The sequence below is a fragment of the Ranitomeya variabilis genome, chromosome 5 (assembly GCF_051348905.1).
Source record: "Ranitomeya variabilis isolate aRanVar5 chromosome 5, aRanVar5.hap1, whole genome shotgun sequence".
Lineage (NCBI taxonomy): Eukaryota > Metazoa > Chordata > Amphibia > Anura > Dendrobatidae > Ranitomeya > Ranitomeya variabilis.
Genome location: NC_135236.1, coordinates 427,184,668 through 427,197,759, shown reverse-complemented (window position 1 = coordinate 427,197,759; position 13,092 = coordinate 427,184,668). Strand labels below are relative to the sequence as shown.

The 13,092-nt window shown below is 41.2% G+C and overlaps 1 protein-coding gene across 2 annotated transcripts in view; it reads right to left on the bottom strand.

The window, feature by feature from the left end:
• Positions 1 to 13,092, bottom strand: part of TBC1D15 (TBC1 domain family member 15) — a 141,729-nt gene that overhangs the window by 22,260 nt on the left and 106,377 nt on the right. For both annotated transcript variants that reach the window (XM_077265290.1, XM_077265291.1), the window contains 3 exons: positions 11,532 to 11,635; positions 5,917 to 6,011; positions 3,197 to 3,313 (listed from right to left, as the gene is read on the bottom strand). In XM_077265290.1, coding sequence (XP_077121405.1) covers positions 3,197 to 3,313; positions 5,917 to 6,011; positions 11,532 to 11,635 — 316 coding nt within the window. The remainder of the gene's footprint in view (positions 1 to 3,196; positions 3,314 to 5,916; positions 6,012 to 11,531; positions 11,636 to 13,092) is intronic.

Here is a 13,092-nt window from a genome sequence, read left to right as displayed (position 1 = left end):
ACACCTATCTCATGCGTATGACCAGCCTTAGACTACAATTATGAATGCAAGATGCTTTATACACTTTCATTACTGTGACTTTTACTCATTTGCCTTAAGGTACCGTCACATTTAGCGACGCTGCAGCGATCTAGACAACGATCCCGATCGCTGCAGCGTTGCTGTGTGGTCGCTGGAGAGCTGTCACACAGACAGCTCTCCAGCGACCAACTATGCGAAGTCCCCTGGTAACCAGGGTAAACGTAAAAAACAAACAAACACTACATACTTACATTCTGGTGTCTGTCCCCCGGCGCTGTGCTTCTCTGCACTGTGTAAGCGCCAGCCAGAAAGCACAGCGGTGACGTCACCGCTGTGCTCTGCTTTCCGGCCGGCCGGCGCTTACACAGTGCAGAGAAGCACAGCGCCGGGGGACAGACACCAGAATGTAAGTACAGTGGTGTTCAAAAGTCCTGCATATGCATAGGATAAATTGATTTTTCAAGTTTTAAACATTTTCTGTTGAATATCTTCGATGCTAATATGACATATTATATATGGTTTTGTTCAGAATTCAATTTTGCATTCTCTCCCTGTAATATTTTTAGCTTTTGAAGCAGTTTTGCCTGAAATTATTGCAACAATATGGGAATTGAAAGCACAACTAAATATTGTACAGCTTCAGATCCAAAATTAGCCAATCACAGATGAGGTTCTTGTGACCAATCATAACCTGGATATGGCAGCCAATCACATTGCATTACATTGCATCACATCTGCTGCTTTGTTTGTTTGTTTGTTTGTTTGTTTTATCTGTTGGTCTATCTAGTGAATCATACTGCAGAGTTTTATGATGGGAGCCTTCAGATTTTTGTCAGGATCGTGTGCAAGTTGTGGTGCTACATGAAGAGGGTTATACTGGCCCCAGATCGCAAGGAAGGTCGGCTGTAATCAGAGTACAGTCGTAAGAATTTTGCAGAAACATAAGCAGCTTGGAATTACCCAGGACAGGCCCAGATCTGGTCGGCCCAGAAAGTCAACCAAAAAGGAGGATAGAGTACTAATAAGAACATCCCTTGCCAATCGAAAGCTCACCTCTCCTCAGCTTCTGCGAGAATGGCAAGAAAAGTGCAATATTGAGGTAGCAACATCAGCTGTTAGGAAGAGATGTTTGGAAGCAGGATTGAAAGGGTGCAAGGCCCGAAAGAAGCCATTGATGACAGCCATACAAAGACAAAGGCAAAAACTGTGGGCATTGAAATATTTAAACTGGAGGAAGGAGGAGTGGGAAAAAGTGCTATTTAGTGATGAAAGCACTTTTTGCATTTTAGGAAAGGATGGCAAGTCTTATGCGAGAAGGTTCCCACATGAAGAGTACAAGCCAGAGTGTTTGAGCTTCTCTGTGAAACATGCGATGAAAGTAATGGTCTGGGGCTGTATGGCAGCCATTGGTGTTGGAAGGCTTCATATTGTGGAGGGTATGGTTAATGCAAAAAAATACATATACATCCTTAATAAGAAAATGCTGCCTTCTGCTCAACACCTGTTTTCAGGGGATTATATCTTCCAGGATGATAATGCTCCTTGTCACAGAGCTAAGACAGTAACGGAATGGAAAAAAAAGAACAAGGTGGCTACTATTGACTGGCCAGCTCAGTCCCCGGACTTCAATCTAATTTAAAATTTGTGGCACAAGGTATCACTAGAGATATCTAGAAAACAGCCAAGGACCAAGAGTGAGTTGATTGAGGCTCTGATACAGGCCTGGAACCAGATCATCACTCGTGAACATCTGCAGAAGCTTGTTCACTCAATGCCACAGAGATGCAAGCTGGTGCTAAAGAGTAAAGGCTGGACAATAAAGTATTAGAAGCTAAAGATGCACTCAAAAGGCCCTTTTCAGGACTCTGAATTAAATAAAAAATAATAAATCTTAAAAAGTAAAATTTAAGTCTGTGTGAACTTGCATTGGAAGTTAATGAACTTAGAAACCTGTTCACCATTCTACACACTGTACTGGTGTAGGTATGGTTATGCTGTAAAAAAATGTATCAAAAATGCGCATACCATAACAATTTATACACTTGGGACATTCAAAAATGAGTACGGCAAACAATGAGGGATTACAAAAACATATATGTTCCACCAGTTTCACTGTAGAGATGCAGAAGTATGAAACATATAGTTTTCTTCACGCCTATGCAGGACTTTTGAACACCATTGTATGTAGTGTTTGGTTTTTTTTTACGTTTACGCTGGTAACCAGGGTAAACATCGGGTTACTAAGCGCGTCCCTGCGCTTAGTAACCCGATGTTTACCCAGGTTACCAGTGAAGACATCGCTGAATCCGCGTCACACACACCGATTCAGCGATGTCTACGGGAGATCCAGCGACGAAATAAAGTTCTGGCCTTTGTGCTCCGACCAACGATGGCACAGCAGGATCCTGATCGCTGCTGCCTGTCAAACTCAACGATATCGCTAGCCAGGACGCTGCAACGTCACGGATCGCTAGCGATATCATTCAGTGTGAAGGTACCTTTAAGTATTTTACATTTATCTGTCTGATTCTCCTACCTGTAAACAAGGCTGATCAACTCATAAAAGAGCAGCACTTGAGAAAAGAAGGTTTCATCTAGGCTGAAAAGAACTTGTCAAGCCACACACAAAACTACACAGCCTAGCGGGCAGCTACACATTTCACAAGATAAAAGAGAAAGTCTGACATTGGGTATTCATTATCATGGGGCGTGTAACCATTATTAGATGGAAGCAATGTTCTTTTTATACGGCTATGTGCAGAACATTGGTTTCAACTCCAGAAGAATGCTAGTTTCCACACTCGTCAATACACGCGTTATCATTTCTGATCTTATTTCGTTCTCCGGCGATCACATTTGTTGTCTGTCACTATAGTGAGAAATAAACATTCTGTCTCCTGTCCTGAGAGCCATAGGAATAACACATCTGCTGCTGAATTGTGACAGATTTCAGAGTTTGGACAGAGCCTGCCAATTGTCACAGCCAGTCACTATGATGAGAAATGAGCCCTCTTCTTACATCCACATAAGATGCTGCAAACCAGAGAAATATAGAAAACTAATGGAAGATACACACGCCCTTTAAATACACACAGACCAGACTGGCAGAGAGAAAGTTATATTAGTTAATTAAAAGTAAAGACACTTTTTCCTACAGTAATGAACATCCACTTACCAAGATCAAAATCGTACATACAATACGTCATCAAAATGTCATGGAGTAGAATTAATCCAGGATTATCTTGGCCTTCGTAAAATTTGTTTGTTCGGTCTGTGCGGTTCACATCTTTTTCTAACATGACGGATAAAGGAAATGACATTAAATATTTGAGAGATGAACTGCTCATTTACAGCAAACCCATATCTTCCAAATGCAGAGTATTGGCACACTTATGTCGGAGAGCTTGGAATGACAGCACCGTTTGATGAATAGCAGAGAAAAATACATTACAGGGCACATCATTCCGAGGGCACTGCTACTTGAAGTCCACTAGACAAGTGCATAATACTCAGATAATGCTGATCAAACATTCTGTGATCTAAGCCACTTTAATGTGCAAGAGTTACATTTAAATAATCAGGAGAACTGCACCAATATGGGAAAAGTAAAAGGGATAATATGAATATTTAACAGGCTGTCGAAATTGTGAATTTCATTACCATAAAAAAAGACAACGTTTTAACCGATGCGGTTTTGGAATGAATATTATGATCTTATCCAAACAATGAGGGTCTACAAAACCATTAACCCACCTGGAATCAATTTCTACCAAGATCATCCCTGTTAACATTTTTTTCTCTACTGTCTCAATTTAGAATTAAAAAAAATGCAAATAGACAGACACACAGATTGGCATAAGAACATAGAACACGCTTCATTTGTTATTTTAGATGCACTGGGACAAAGATAAAATGGCTAACAAGGTAGACATAGCTTTTAATGGTAAAAGTAAGGAAGAAGGAAGCACCTACTGATAATTTACATCTAGATGTCCAGCTATATGGGCAGTACTTCAGTCTTCTCAGAGCGTCACAGACAAAGAATGGAGGGGTAGTGCACATGCATGATCACTGCTCCAGTCAATCTGGGGACACGGGACCTACATTCTTGTGATCATGGGGGTTCCAAGTGATGGGAACTCCAATGATAATACCTTTATCACTTAGCCTGTAGGTTTTTTACATCAGAACCTGTACAGCAAGCTTAAATTATTATGTTATTTGTCCAATTGTATAATGGGGGCTTAGTAGAGTTGACAAAAAAGATTTGCAGAACCCTGATCTAGTGGTCACAGAGGTTGTCCACGACTACCGGACCAAAGCCCTTACCCCCAATATCCTGGTGCCCCTTCTGCTTTGCGGACTTGGCATGTAGTCATCCTTGTAATGCATGCATGGGGTCATGTTAGTCCTACTTAGTTAGAAGTGCCAGAAATGTTGGCAGGTAAGAGGATGTTTGCAGGGCTATGATCTAGAGGCCACAGTTTACCAATGTGGCCAATGCACTAGGGTCCTGCAAATCTGTTAAGCAAGCTGCTCAAGGGTTACTCCCAACATTGTAAGTTATGATGTATCCTTAGGATAGGTGATAACAAGCTGTTGAGTGTCACTGCTCCATTTATTACTGTCTAAGGTCTGTCGGAGATACCAAAGTATGGTGCCAGGCATTCTACATCAGTCTCAGAGACGACGAATGCATTGCCACAACTCCAATCCCATGGAGTGTTCCACAGCCACATTCCAGGAACCGAGGCATCAAAGCAGGCAGCCAAAATCAGATTACAAAGTTTCCACTAGACGTGCATTTATGCTGAAAGATTATAATGAACAAGTGGGTTCACGATTATCTTGCAATGTAAACAGGCTGACGATTACTAGATGAATGTACTTTTGTGCTGCACAAGAAGAGAAAACAGGACTCGTGCTGCCGAAAACCATGCTTACGTGCAATGAGTGATCTAGTGTGCATCGCTAACAATCAGCGGTCATCTCATGCCGCAAATTAGGTAATGTAAACCAATAATGCTTTAAGGAGGTCTGAAAATATGACCGTTAGGGTATGTGCACACGTTCAGGTTTTTTTACGTTTTTTTCGCGATAAAAACCGCTATAAAAACTCATTAAAAACGCATACATTATGCATCCTATCATTTAGAATGCATTCTGCATGTTTTGTGCACATGGTGCGTTTTTTTCCACACAAAAAAAGCATCGCGGTAAAAAAGCAGCATGTTCATTAATTTTGCGGATTTTCCGCGTTTTTCCCACAATTCTATGCATTTGGAAAAAAACGCACAACAAACGCGTCAAAAAACGCAAGAAAAAAATGCGAAAAAAACGCATGCGGATTTCTAGCAGAAATGTCCGGTTTTTGTCAGGAAAATTTCTGCTAGAAATCCTGACGTGTGCACATAGCCTTACTGTTAAAGGGGTGGTGCGGTCTAAATGAAAAAGTGTGCAGTAGTCATTCTGTGTGACTGCAGACTTCGGAATCCCCCCAGCGCACGCACTGTTCACTGCGTGGATTCGATGGTAACTGTGCTTGGTACGGCGATGGTGTATGCAACATGCATTCTCCTGTGCAAAAGCAGTCTAGTGGGTGCAGCCCGTTGAATCCTTGCAGCACACAGCACGTGTGTTGGTGGGGTTCAAAAACAGCAGAATTTTCATTTTAGACCGGACAACCCCTTTAAGCAACAGAACTATAAATTCAGCTCTGGACTAGAATACAGGTAATATTTCAGAATACTGGCGGTATCTCAGTGAAAATAAGCAATTTGATTTATCCAGAAAGTTGGTAAACTTTAAAAATAATCTGTAAAACTGAACTCAAAAGATGGACACGCCAATTATCGTAGAGACAATATTTCTGTTATGGCACATGCCAGAAAATACCTATTAAACTCCTGTAATCTCTGAGCCTTGAATTGCGCTTTTCTTGCTCCTCACTTACGGATTTCCACTGCAGTTTCATTCGAAAATATTCATCTCTGAAAAGGGGAAAAAAATAGCAATTAAATTAATTACTGCAGAAATGCCATTGCAGACTAGAACAATAACATTTCCAAAACACGTTGCTCAACTAAAGAATACCACATTAGGCCTCAATGCATTTATGGAAGATAAATCGTATTATCAGTTTACACTGTGCTCTCCTTGAAGATACTGAAAATAAAACAATAGACAATGCCATGAAATGGCACTTTAATTACAATGTGGAAGTCAGGCCTAATAAAAATGTCAAGAGAAAAAGATTACTCCCCATCCTTGTTATACAGCACCGATGACGAGAAAAAAAGGTTAATGGAATTAAGTGAGAAAGTGGAGGTTTTATTTGACTTCAAATGACTTTCTCCTCTTCCCTATCTGATCAGTCTGCCCAATGCTGAATAAAACGATTGAACGTAATGAGCCATAAATGCAGAGTAGGTCCGTCTACCCACCATCTGAAGAACATGCACTTACGATGTGAATGCAATGAGCGCGTAACCCTTTATATTCATAAGCTACAACTGATAAACCAACACCTGCCCAGATTGACGTGCCTAACTTTAATACACAAGCATTTACTTTATCTATCCAATTAACAACAGAATAATTAGGCATTTACAGGGAGTATCCTAATGTGAAACAATGAGAAAGAACGGTATGGTGTCATCTAAAATATAATGGAGGATTGTCCAGATGTTTAGATTTCTCTTCACTGGAGAATATTGAAAAGGGTTGGAGAAGGAGACTTTTTCAGGGATGCCATGATACCATATTCAATCACATGGAAGAGGGGCTAATTAAAACCAGATTGTAAACCAAGATTACATTATTTAGGGAGGTGCTAATTAAGACCAGATTGTAAACCAAGATTACATTATTTAGGGAGGGGCTAAGTAAAACTAGATTCTAAACCAAAATTACTTTAGGGAGGGACTAATTAAGACCAGATTCAAAACTTAAATTACAATATTTAGGGAGGGGCTAACTATGACCACATTCTAAACCAAAACTGCATTATTTAGGGAGGGGCTAATTAAGACCAGATTGTAAACCAAGATTACATTATTTAGGGAGGGGCTAAAAAAAACCACATTCTAAACCAAAATTACATTAGTTGGGAGGGGCTAAGTAAAACCAGATTCTAAGCCAAGATTACATTATTTAGGGAGGGGCTAATTAAGACCAGATTCTAAATTAAAATTACATTATTTAGGGAGGGGCTAAGTAAAACCAGAGTATAAACCAAGATTACATTATTTAGGGAGGGGCTAAGTAAAACCAGAGTATAAACCAAAATGACATTTAGAGAGGGGCTAAGTAAGACCAGATTACAAACTTAAAATAATTAATAAAGAGAGTGGCTTATTAGGTGCAGATTCCATCTATGTTTCGGATATAATGAAAAATGAATGTTAAAAAAAAAAGGGCAGCAAATGTCTTGGAGATCAATTCTCCAGTTAGATGGTATCAAAATTTGTCTTGGGGGGTCTGATTTTGTGGAACGACCAAAGGCACTAAACGTCCATTGATCAGTAAAGCTTTACCGACTTGCAGTCTTAACATCCTCTTTAGGGTAAGTTCACACTGGGGGTTTTTGCTGAATTTTTTTTCTGCAGCAAAACCTGATTTCTTGGCAGGAAAGAAGCTGCGGCAAAAACTCATGTTTTGGTGCATTTTTTGTTTGCGTTTTTGTTGCCATCTTGTGTCTCTTTGTGCATGCTAATAAAGTTGAGTACCCCTAGAGAAAAAAACTACTACCTGTAGAACCATACATACCTGACAGGTTAGAATAGATATGTACACACAGAATACATAATTGTATAGATCAGTGACAAACACACACCTATATATTACATACTGTAGATAGAAGAAAAGTCGGCAATTCATGTGCCGCATACAGTTTAATCACAGAGTGACAGGTTAAAATAGATATATACACATAGAATACATAGATATATAGATGTCAGTGACACAATACAATAGATAGATAGAAAAGCCGGCAATTCAGAAGCCATGTAGTGTAAAATCACAGCAGGAGCAGACAGGATAGAATAGATGGATTACACACAGTAAATCCATATAGAATAGGTAGATAAACAGATGTCTGTGAAAAATACAATTAGTAGTGTGTGCAGCTTACTGTACATGTATTTATTAAAAGATTATTTTTCTGAAAAAATGGCGTAGGCTCCACGTAATTTCCTTAACCAGCAGAGGGAAAGCCAAAGGCTGGAGGCAGATGTTTATAGCTTGGGACTGGGGTAATACCCATGGAGCTTCCCAACACAGCTGTATACACAGCCTTTACTGGCTATTAAAATGGGGGACCCAAAAAAAATTACTTAGGGTCCCCCTATAATAAATAACCAGCAAAGGCTATGCAGACAGCTGCGGGCTGATATTAATAGCCTAGGAAGGGGCCACGGATAATTGAAAGAATGACACAGACTCCTTTAATAAATTAAACAATACTTACGACCTCGCTTAATTCCACCGAAGCCCTCGTTCCCCTGTAATAAACCAAAAATAAAAAACAACATCCCTCACCTATCCGTTGTTCTGTCCCACGCCGTAATCCATGTCTGGGGGATAAATAGTTTTCAACCTGGACGGTGCCAAGATCCGACCGTCTAGACTGAGAACCACTGGTGAATGAGATGCTGGGTGCACGGTGTCAGTGACCGGCGGTGACCTCCTCGAGGTTACGTCCGGTCACTGAGGATCCGTTCCGAGCTCGGCTGAACTGCGGCGACATCAATGAGCTCCCTCTGCTAGCACCATGAGAAAGTCGCACGGTGCAGAGGAGAGTTCACCGCAGTTGAAATTCACCAAAGTTCAGTCTGGCTGGCTCTTTGGTCTTGGCCATGGTGGAGAGGCTGGAGTGTGACTGAGTGTTTGGACAGGTGTCTTTTATATAGGTATTGAGATCAAACAGGTGCAATTACTACAGGTAATGAGCGCAGAGTAGGAGGGGTTCTTCAAGAAAAACAAAAAGGTTCTTGGTGTCGGTGGCAACTGGAATTGCTCAGCTGCGGAGCTGTACAGCACAGCTCCATCGACCATATAGTGGCTGAGGCCGGGTACTACACATCCATCAATTATTCAAATCAATAGGGGGTGGATGTGCAGTACCCTGTTGTGGCCACTATTCCATTGATGGAGCTGTGCAGCTCTGCAACTGAGCACTTTCAGCCGATGACGAAACCGTGAACAGGCAGGAGAACAAGAGAAAAAAGGCTGAATGATAACGGATATGTAATTTTCTATTCCAGCCATCATCACTCCAATAAAACAACTTTAAATGGTTGAAAAATACAGTAAAGTACTGAAAAGTATTGCATTTGTCTCCTTCATCTTACAATGGCCATCACTTCCAAAGCACCGCTAGTGTTAATCGCACACTATTATCTGTTTGCCATATAAGAAAAAAAATATTTAGAAGAGAATCATAGTCTCTTCAAGTCAGTAAAGGCGGCTAAATCAGATGTGATAAGCAGAAGAGATGAGCGTAAGGCCACATTCACATGTCCAGTATTTGGTCAGTATGTTACATCAGTATTTGTGAGCCAAAACCAGGAGTGGGTGATAAATACAGAAGTGGTGCATATGTTTCTGTTATACTTTTCGTCTGATTGTTCCACTCCTGGTTTTGGCTTACAAATACTGATGTAAAATACTGACCAAATACTGAACGTGTGACCGTGGCCTAATGGAGAGGGAGCAACACCGTAAGAAAGAAGGCAGCTCACAGCCCCAAAGCAAGTGCAGAATGCGCTGGGCTTCTCGGACCTTTCTCGGAGCCTGCGCACTGCAGTTCTTTGCTCTGCCCTCAACAGGACAGATAAAGTTCGCCTGCACAGGAGCCGCGGCAGGAAGCAAGGAAGAGGACAACATCATAAGAAGATGGGAGGCCCCGGACCCGAACCGTGACGCCCATCGGACCGGACCACATTGGACTTCCCCTGGGTGAGTATAATCTAACCTGTTTTTCTTACCTTTCAGGATACATCGGGGGCTTATCTACAGCATTACATAATGCTGATGATAAGCCCCTGATGGCAGTGGCCAAGCTTATATATGAAAAAGTAGGTGACAGATTCCCTTTAATGTACAGTACATCAGTCATGGTTGTTCAGAGAGATTATATAATGTTGGTGTACATTTACACTGGCCGATAATCCATACATTAGTATTCCTAGGAAAGTTTTCTCCTCCCAATACTTGTGCAGTGCAATCTTGTTTTAATCTTGCTTAAAAATAAATTGCTCTCTGTAGTATATCATAATGTGTAAACTCGTTGCCATGTGCGGCCAAGAACAATGATATTCTATTTGCAGACTAATCGTATTAATCGCTCTGTGCATAGGGATGTGTGTGTAACAGCATCCCGATGACAGCCCGGCTGTCATTGGGCTACTTATATGCAGCCTTAGTCTGGACATTAATGCACATTATTCTGAGAAACTATTGTTTGTTAATGTCTGAAAACTTGGAACTTTGCAGCTTACTTGCTAGTAAACATTCTCAAGAAAGGAGAGATTTCTAATTTTGCTGTTTACAGCTCGTTGCATAGGTTTATCAGCGATGGCTAGACAAGCGCAGCGCTTACAAGCTCTTTCCAATAGACATTGTAATCACTGTAATGAGGCTGGCCTAATTGTTCCCAAACCAGCTAGATAAGTGCAACTGCAGCTCTCTGATGCTGCTGAAGCAAAGCGATCACAAATCGCAGCATCAGTGTGCATAGTTCAGGACAGCAGTGCAACGATGCCGCTGGTCCAAACCAAAACAGGAGATTTCTGCTAGCACACCAACAGGGTGTTTCATCAGCAGCATCTATGACTGCTAGACTGCCAAACTCTGATTGATTGTTTCTGGGAGAAAGGGCTGAAAGAGCACATCGCAAGAGAAGAGTCTGAAAAAATGCTCAATTGGACTCCAAGCGGAGATTTCACATGCTGTGCTCTCAAAACAAAAAACGTCCTCTCAGAATCAAGGAGCTCAGCACATCTTACAAAGTATTTACGGTACTTCAATTTTTTTTTAACAAGCGACAGTTTCTTTTTAAAATACAGCATTAAAATGCATGAAGTTTATAATAGCAGCTCACGGTTGGGTTATAAATTTAGTGAATATCAGACACTTTTGACTAACTTTACATCACCCATTAGTTGGCTTAGTTTACCCATGTAATTTGTGTAAAAATGTGGGCACAGTTTTGATGCAGTGATATATTTTAGACCACAACCTCTTCCTACCAAACCTTGCCTCTTGACCAGCGAGTCAGAAAATTAAATCTAAACCCACAAATAAAATGGAGTGTGCGCCAAGTGTTGCCTAGTGCAAATAAAGCCACAACTCTGGAGCATTAGCTTAGTAAATCATATCCATTCTGTTTTGAAGCAAATTAAAAAAACAAAACAAAACAGCAACACAATGAAGCGAGTCAAGTGACATTTATTCAATATGGAAGTCTGAATATTCACAATGAGAAACTTCCCGCATGCATGGTTACTTACGCTTTTCTTTTTTGCAGCTGAGCGCGTTCTTCTCTTGTGCTGCCCCATGGAAAATAGCCCAGCAAATATTTCCACGCCTCCTTCCTCAAAGCATTGCAGAGTCCCTGCAGGAAACAGAATTATTTCCAGTAACTTTTTTTTCCCCAACCATAAAAATAAGGGGGCACATTTATCACTACTGTCAAATTCTTAGAAACTGCAAACTTAGACTAGCTTTAAAATGAGCCAGACTCGTCACAATGCCTCTTGTCGTTTGATAAATCTCTATTTTTCAGGCCGAATTCACACATCTGTGTTAAAGGGGTTATCGGCTACTAGGACAACCCCTTCTCAATCCATATGTTTGCACCCAGTAAAATAAGAACACTTATATTCCCTTCCGATACCATTCCAGTAGTGTCAGCACAGTCTCTCCTGGAGCTTGCGTGATATTGTTCCGTCACGCGAGTCCTGTGGCCAATCAGCGGCCTCTTCCATCTCCTCGCCTATGGACTTATCACATATAGCCAGAGGAAGTGAGACAGCAACAGCACTCCCTTCCTCCGGATAGAAGTAATTTGTATGAAGACTGCGCTAATTGGCTGCAGGGTTCGCATGACAATGTCAAGCAAGCTTCAGGAGAGACCGTGCCGCCACCAGAGGAGAGTATCAGTGACATGATTTTACTGGCGGGCAAACATATGGATTGAGAAGAAGTTGTCCTATAGTGTTGTACCCCTTTAAAGAATGGGCTGCAATGCACAGACTGTCCATAAGTCTCCTCACCTGAATTCCTATATGAGGTTGTCAAGTTTGGGACACATGAAACCCGCAGCCAGTCTGTGATTTGTGACCAGAGTACAGTCACACGGATTTGTGAATTCGGTCTAACACGGTCTACCCTAATTTTACACCACCCTTTTTGACAAATGGATATAATCACAGAGCTGTGGTAGAGATCAGCGCACAAAATAGGATCTTATCCGAGAGACAGAAAAGGTGGTATGATCAGATTAAACTTACCTGTTTGAAATAATTTGAAAGCATGTCATATGAAAAATCAGCTGCAGCAGATCCACGGGTCAGCAAATGACCAGCAGACAGCAAAGGGTGAAAATGGGGATTGTGTATGGTTTCCACGCTTGCTGAAGGTTAACGAGACATATATCCCAGGAGGGAAAACAAAATGGTGGTTTATTCAATGCGTTTCAAAGAACAAATGGCTTCTTCATCAGGAAAGACCACCAGGTGGTCTTTCCTGATGAAGAAGTCATTTGTACTTTGAAACCACCATTTCATTTTGCCTCCTGGGATATATGTCTCATTAACCATCACCAAGCGCAAAAACTGTCCACAAACCCCGTTTTCACCCTTTGATGACTTTTTCAACGAGGCCATGTCATGTAGTTGGACAAGTCGTAAAAAGTGTCTAATACGCCAATATGGTAAAGGTCGTGAAAGACCATGGTTTGGTGCAAATGATGGCAGAATTCTGATGCACTTAGCGCAATAAAGCTGCCCCACTGTTGGAATATAGTGTAAAATTCAGAATATAGTGAACAGCAGTTATAGCAATGCAATC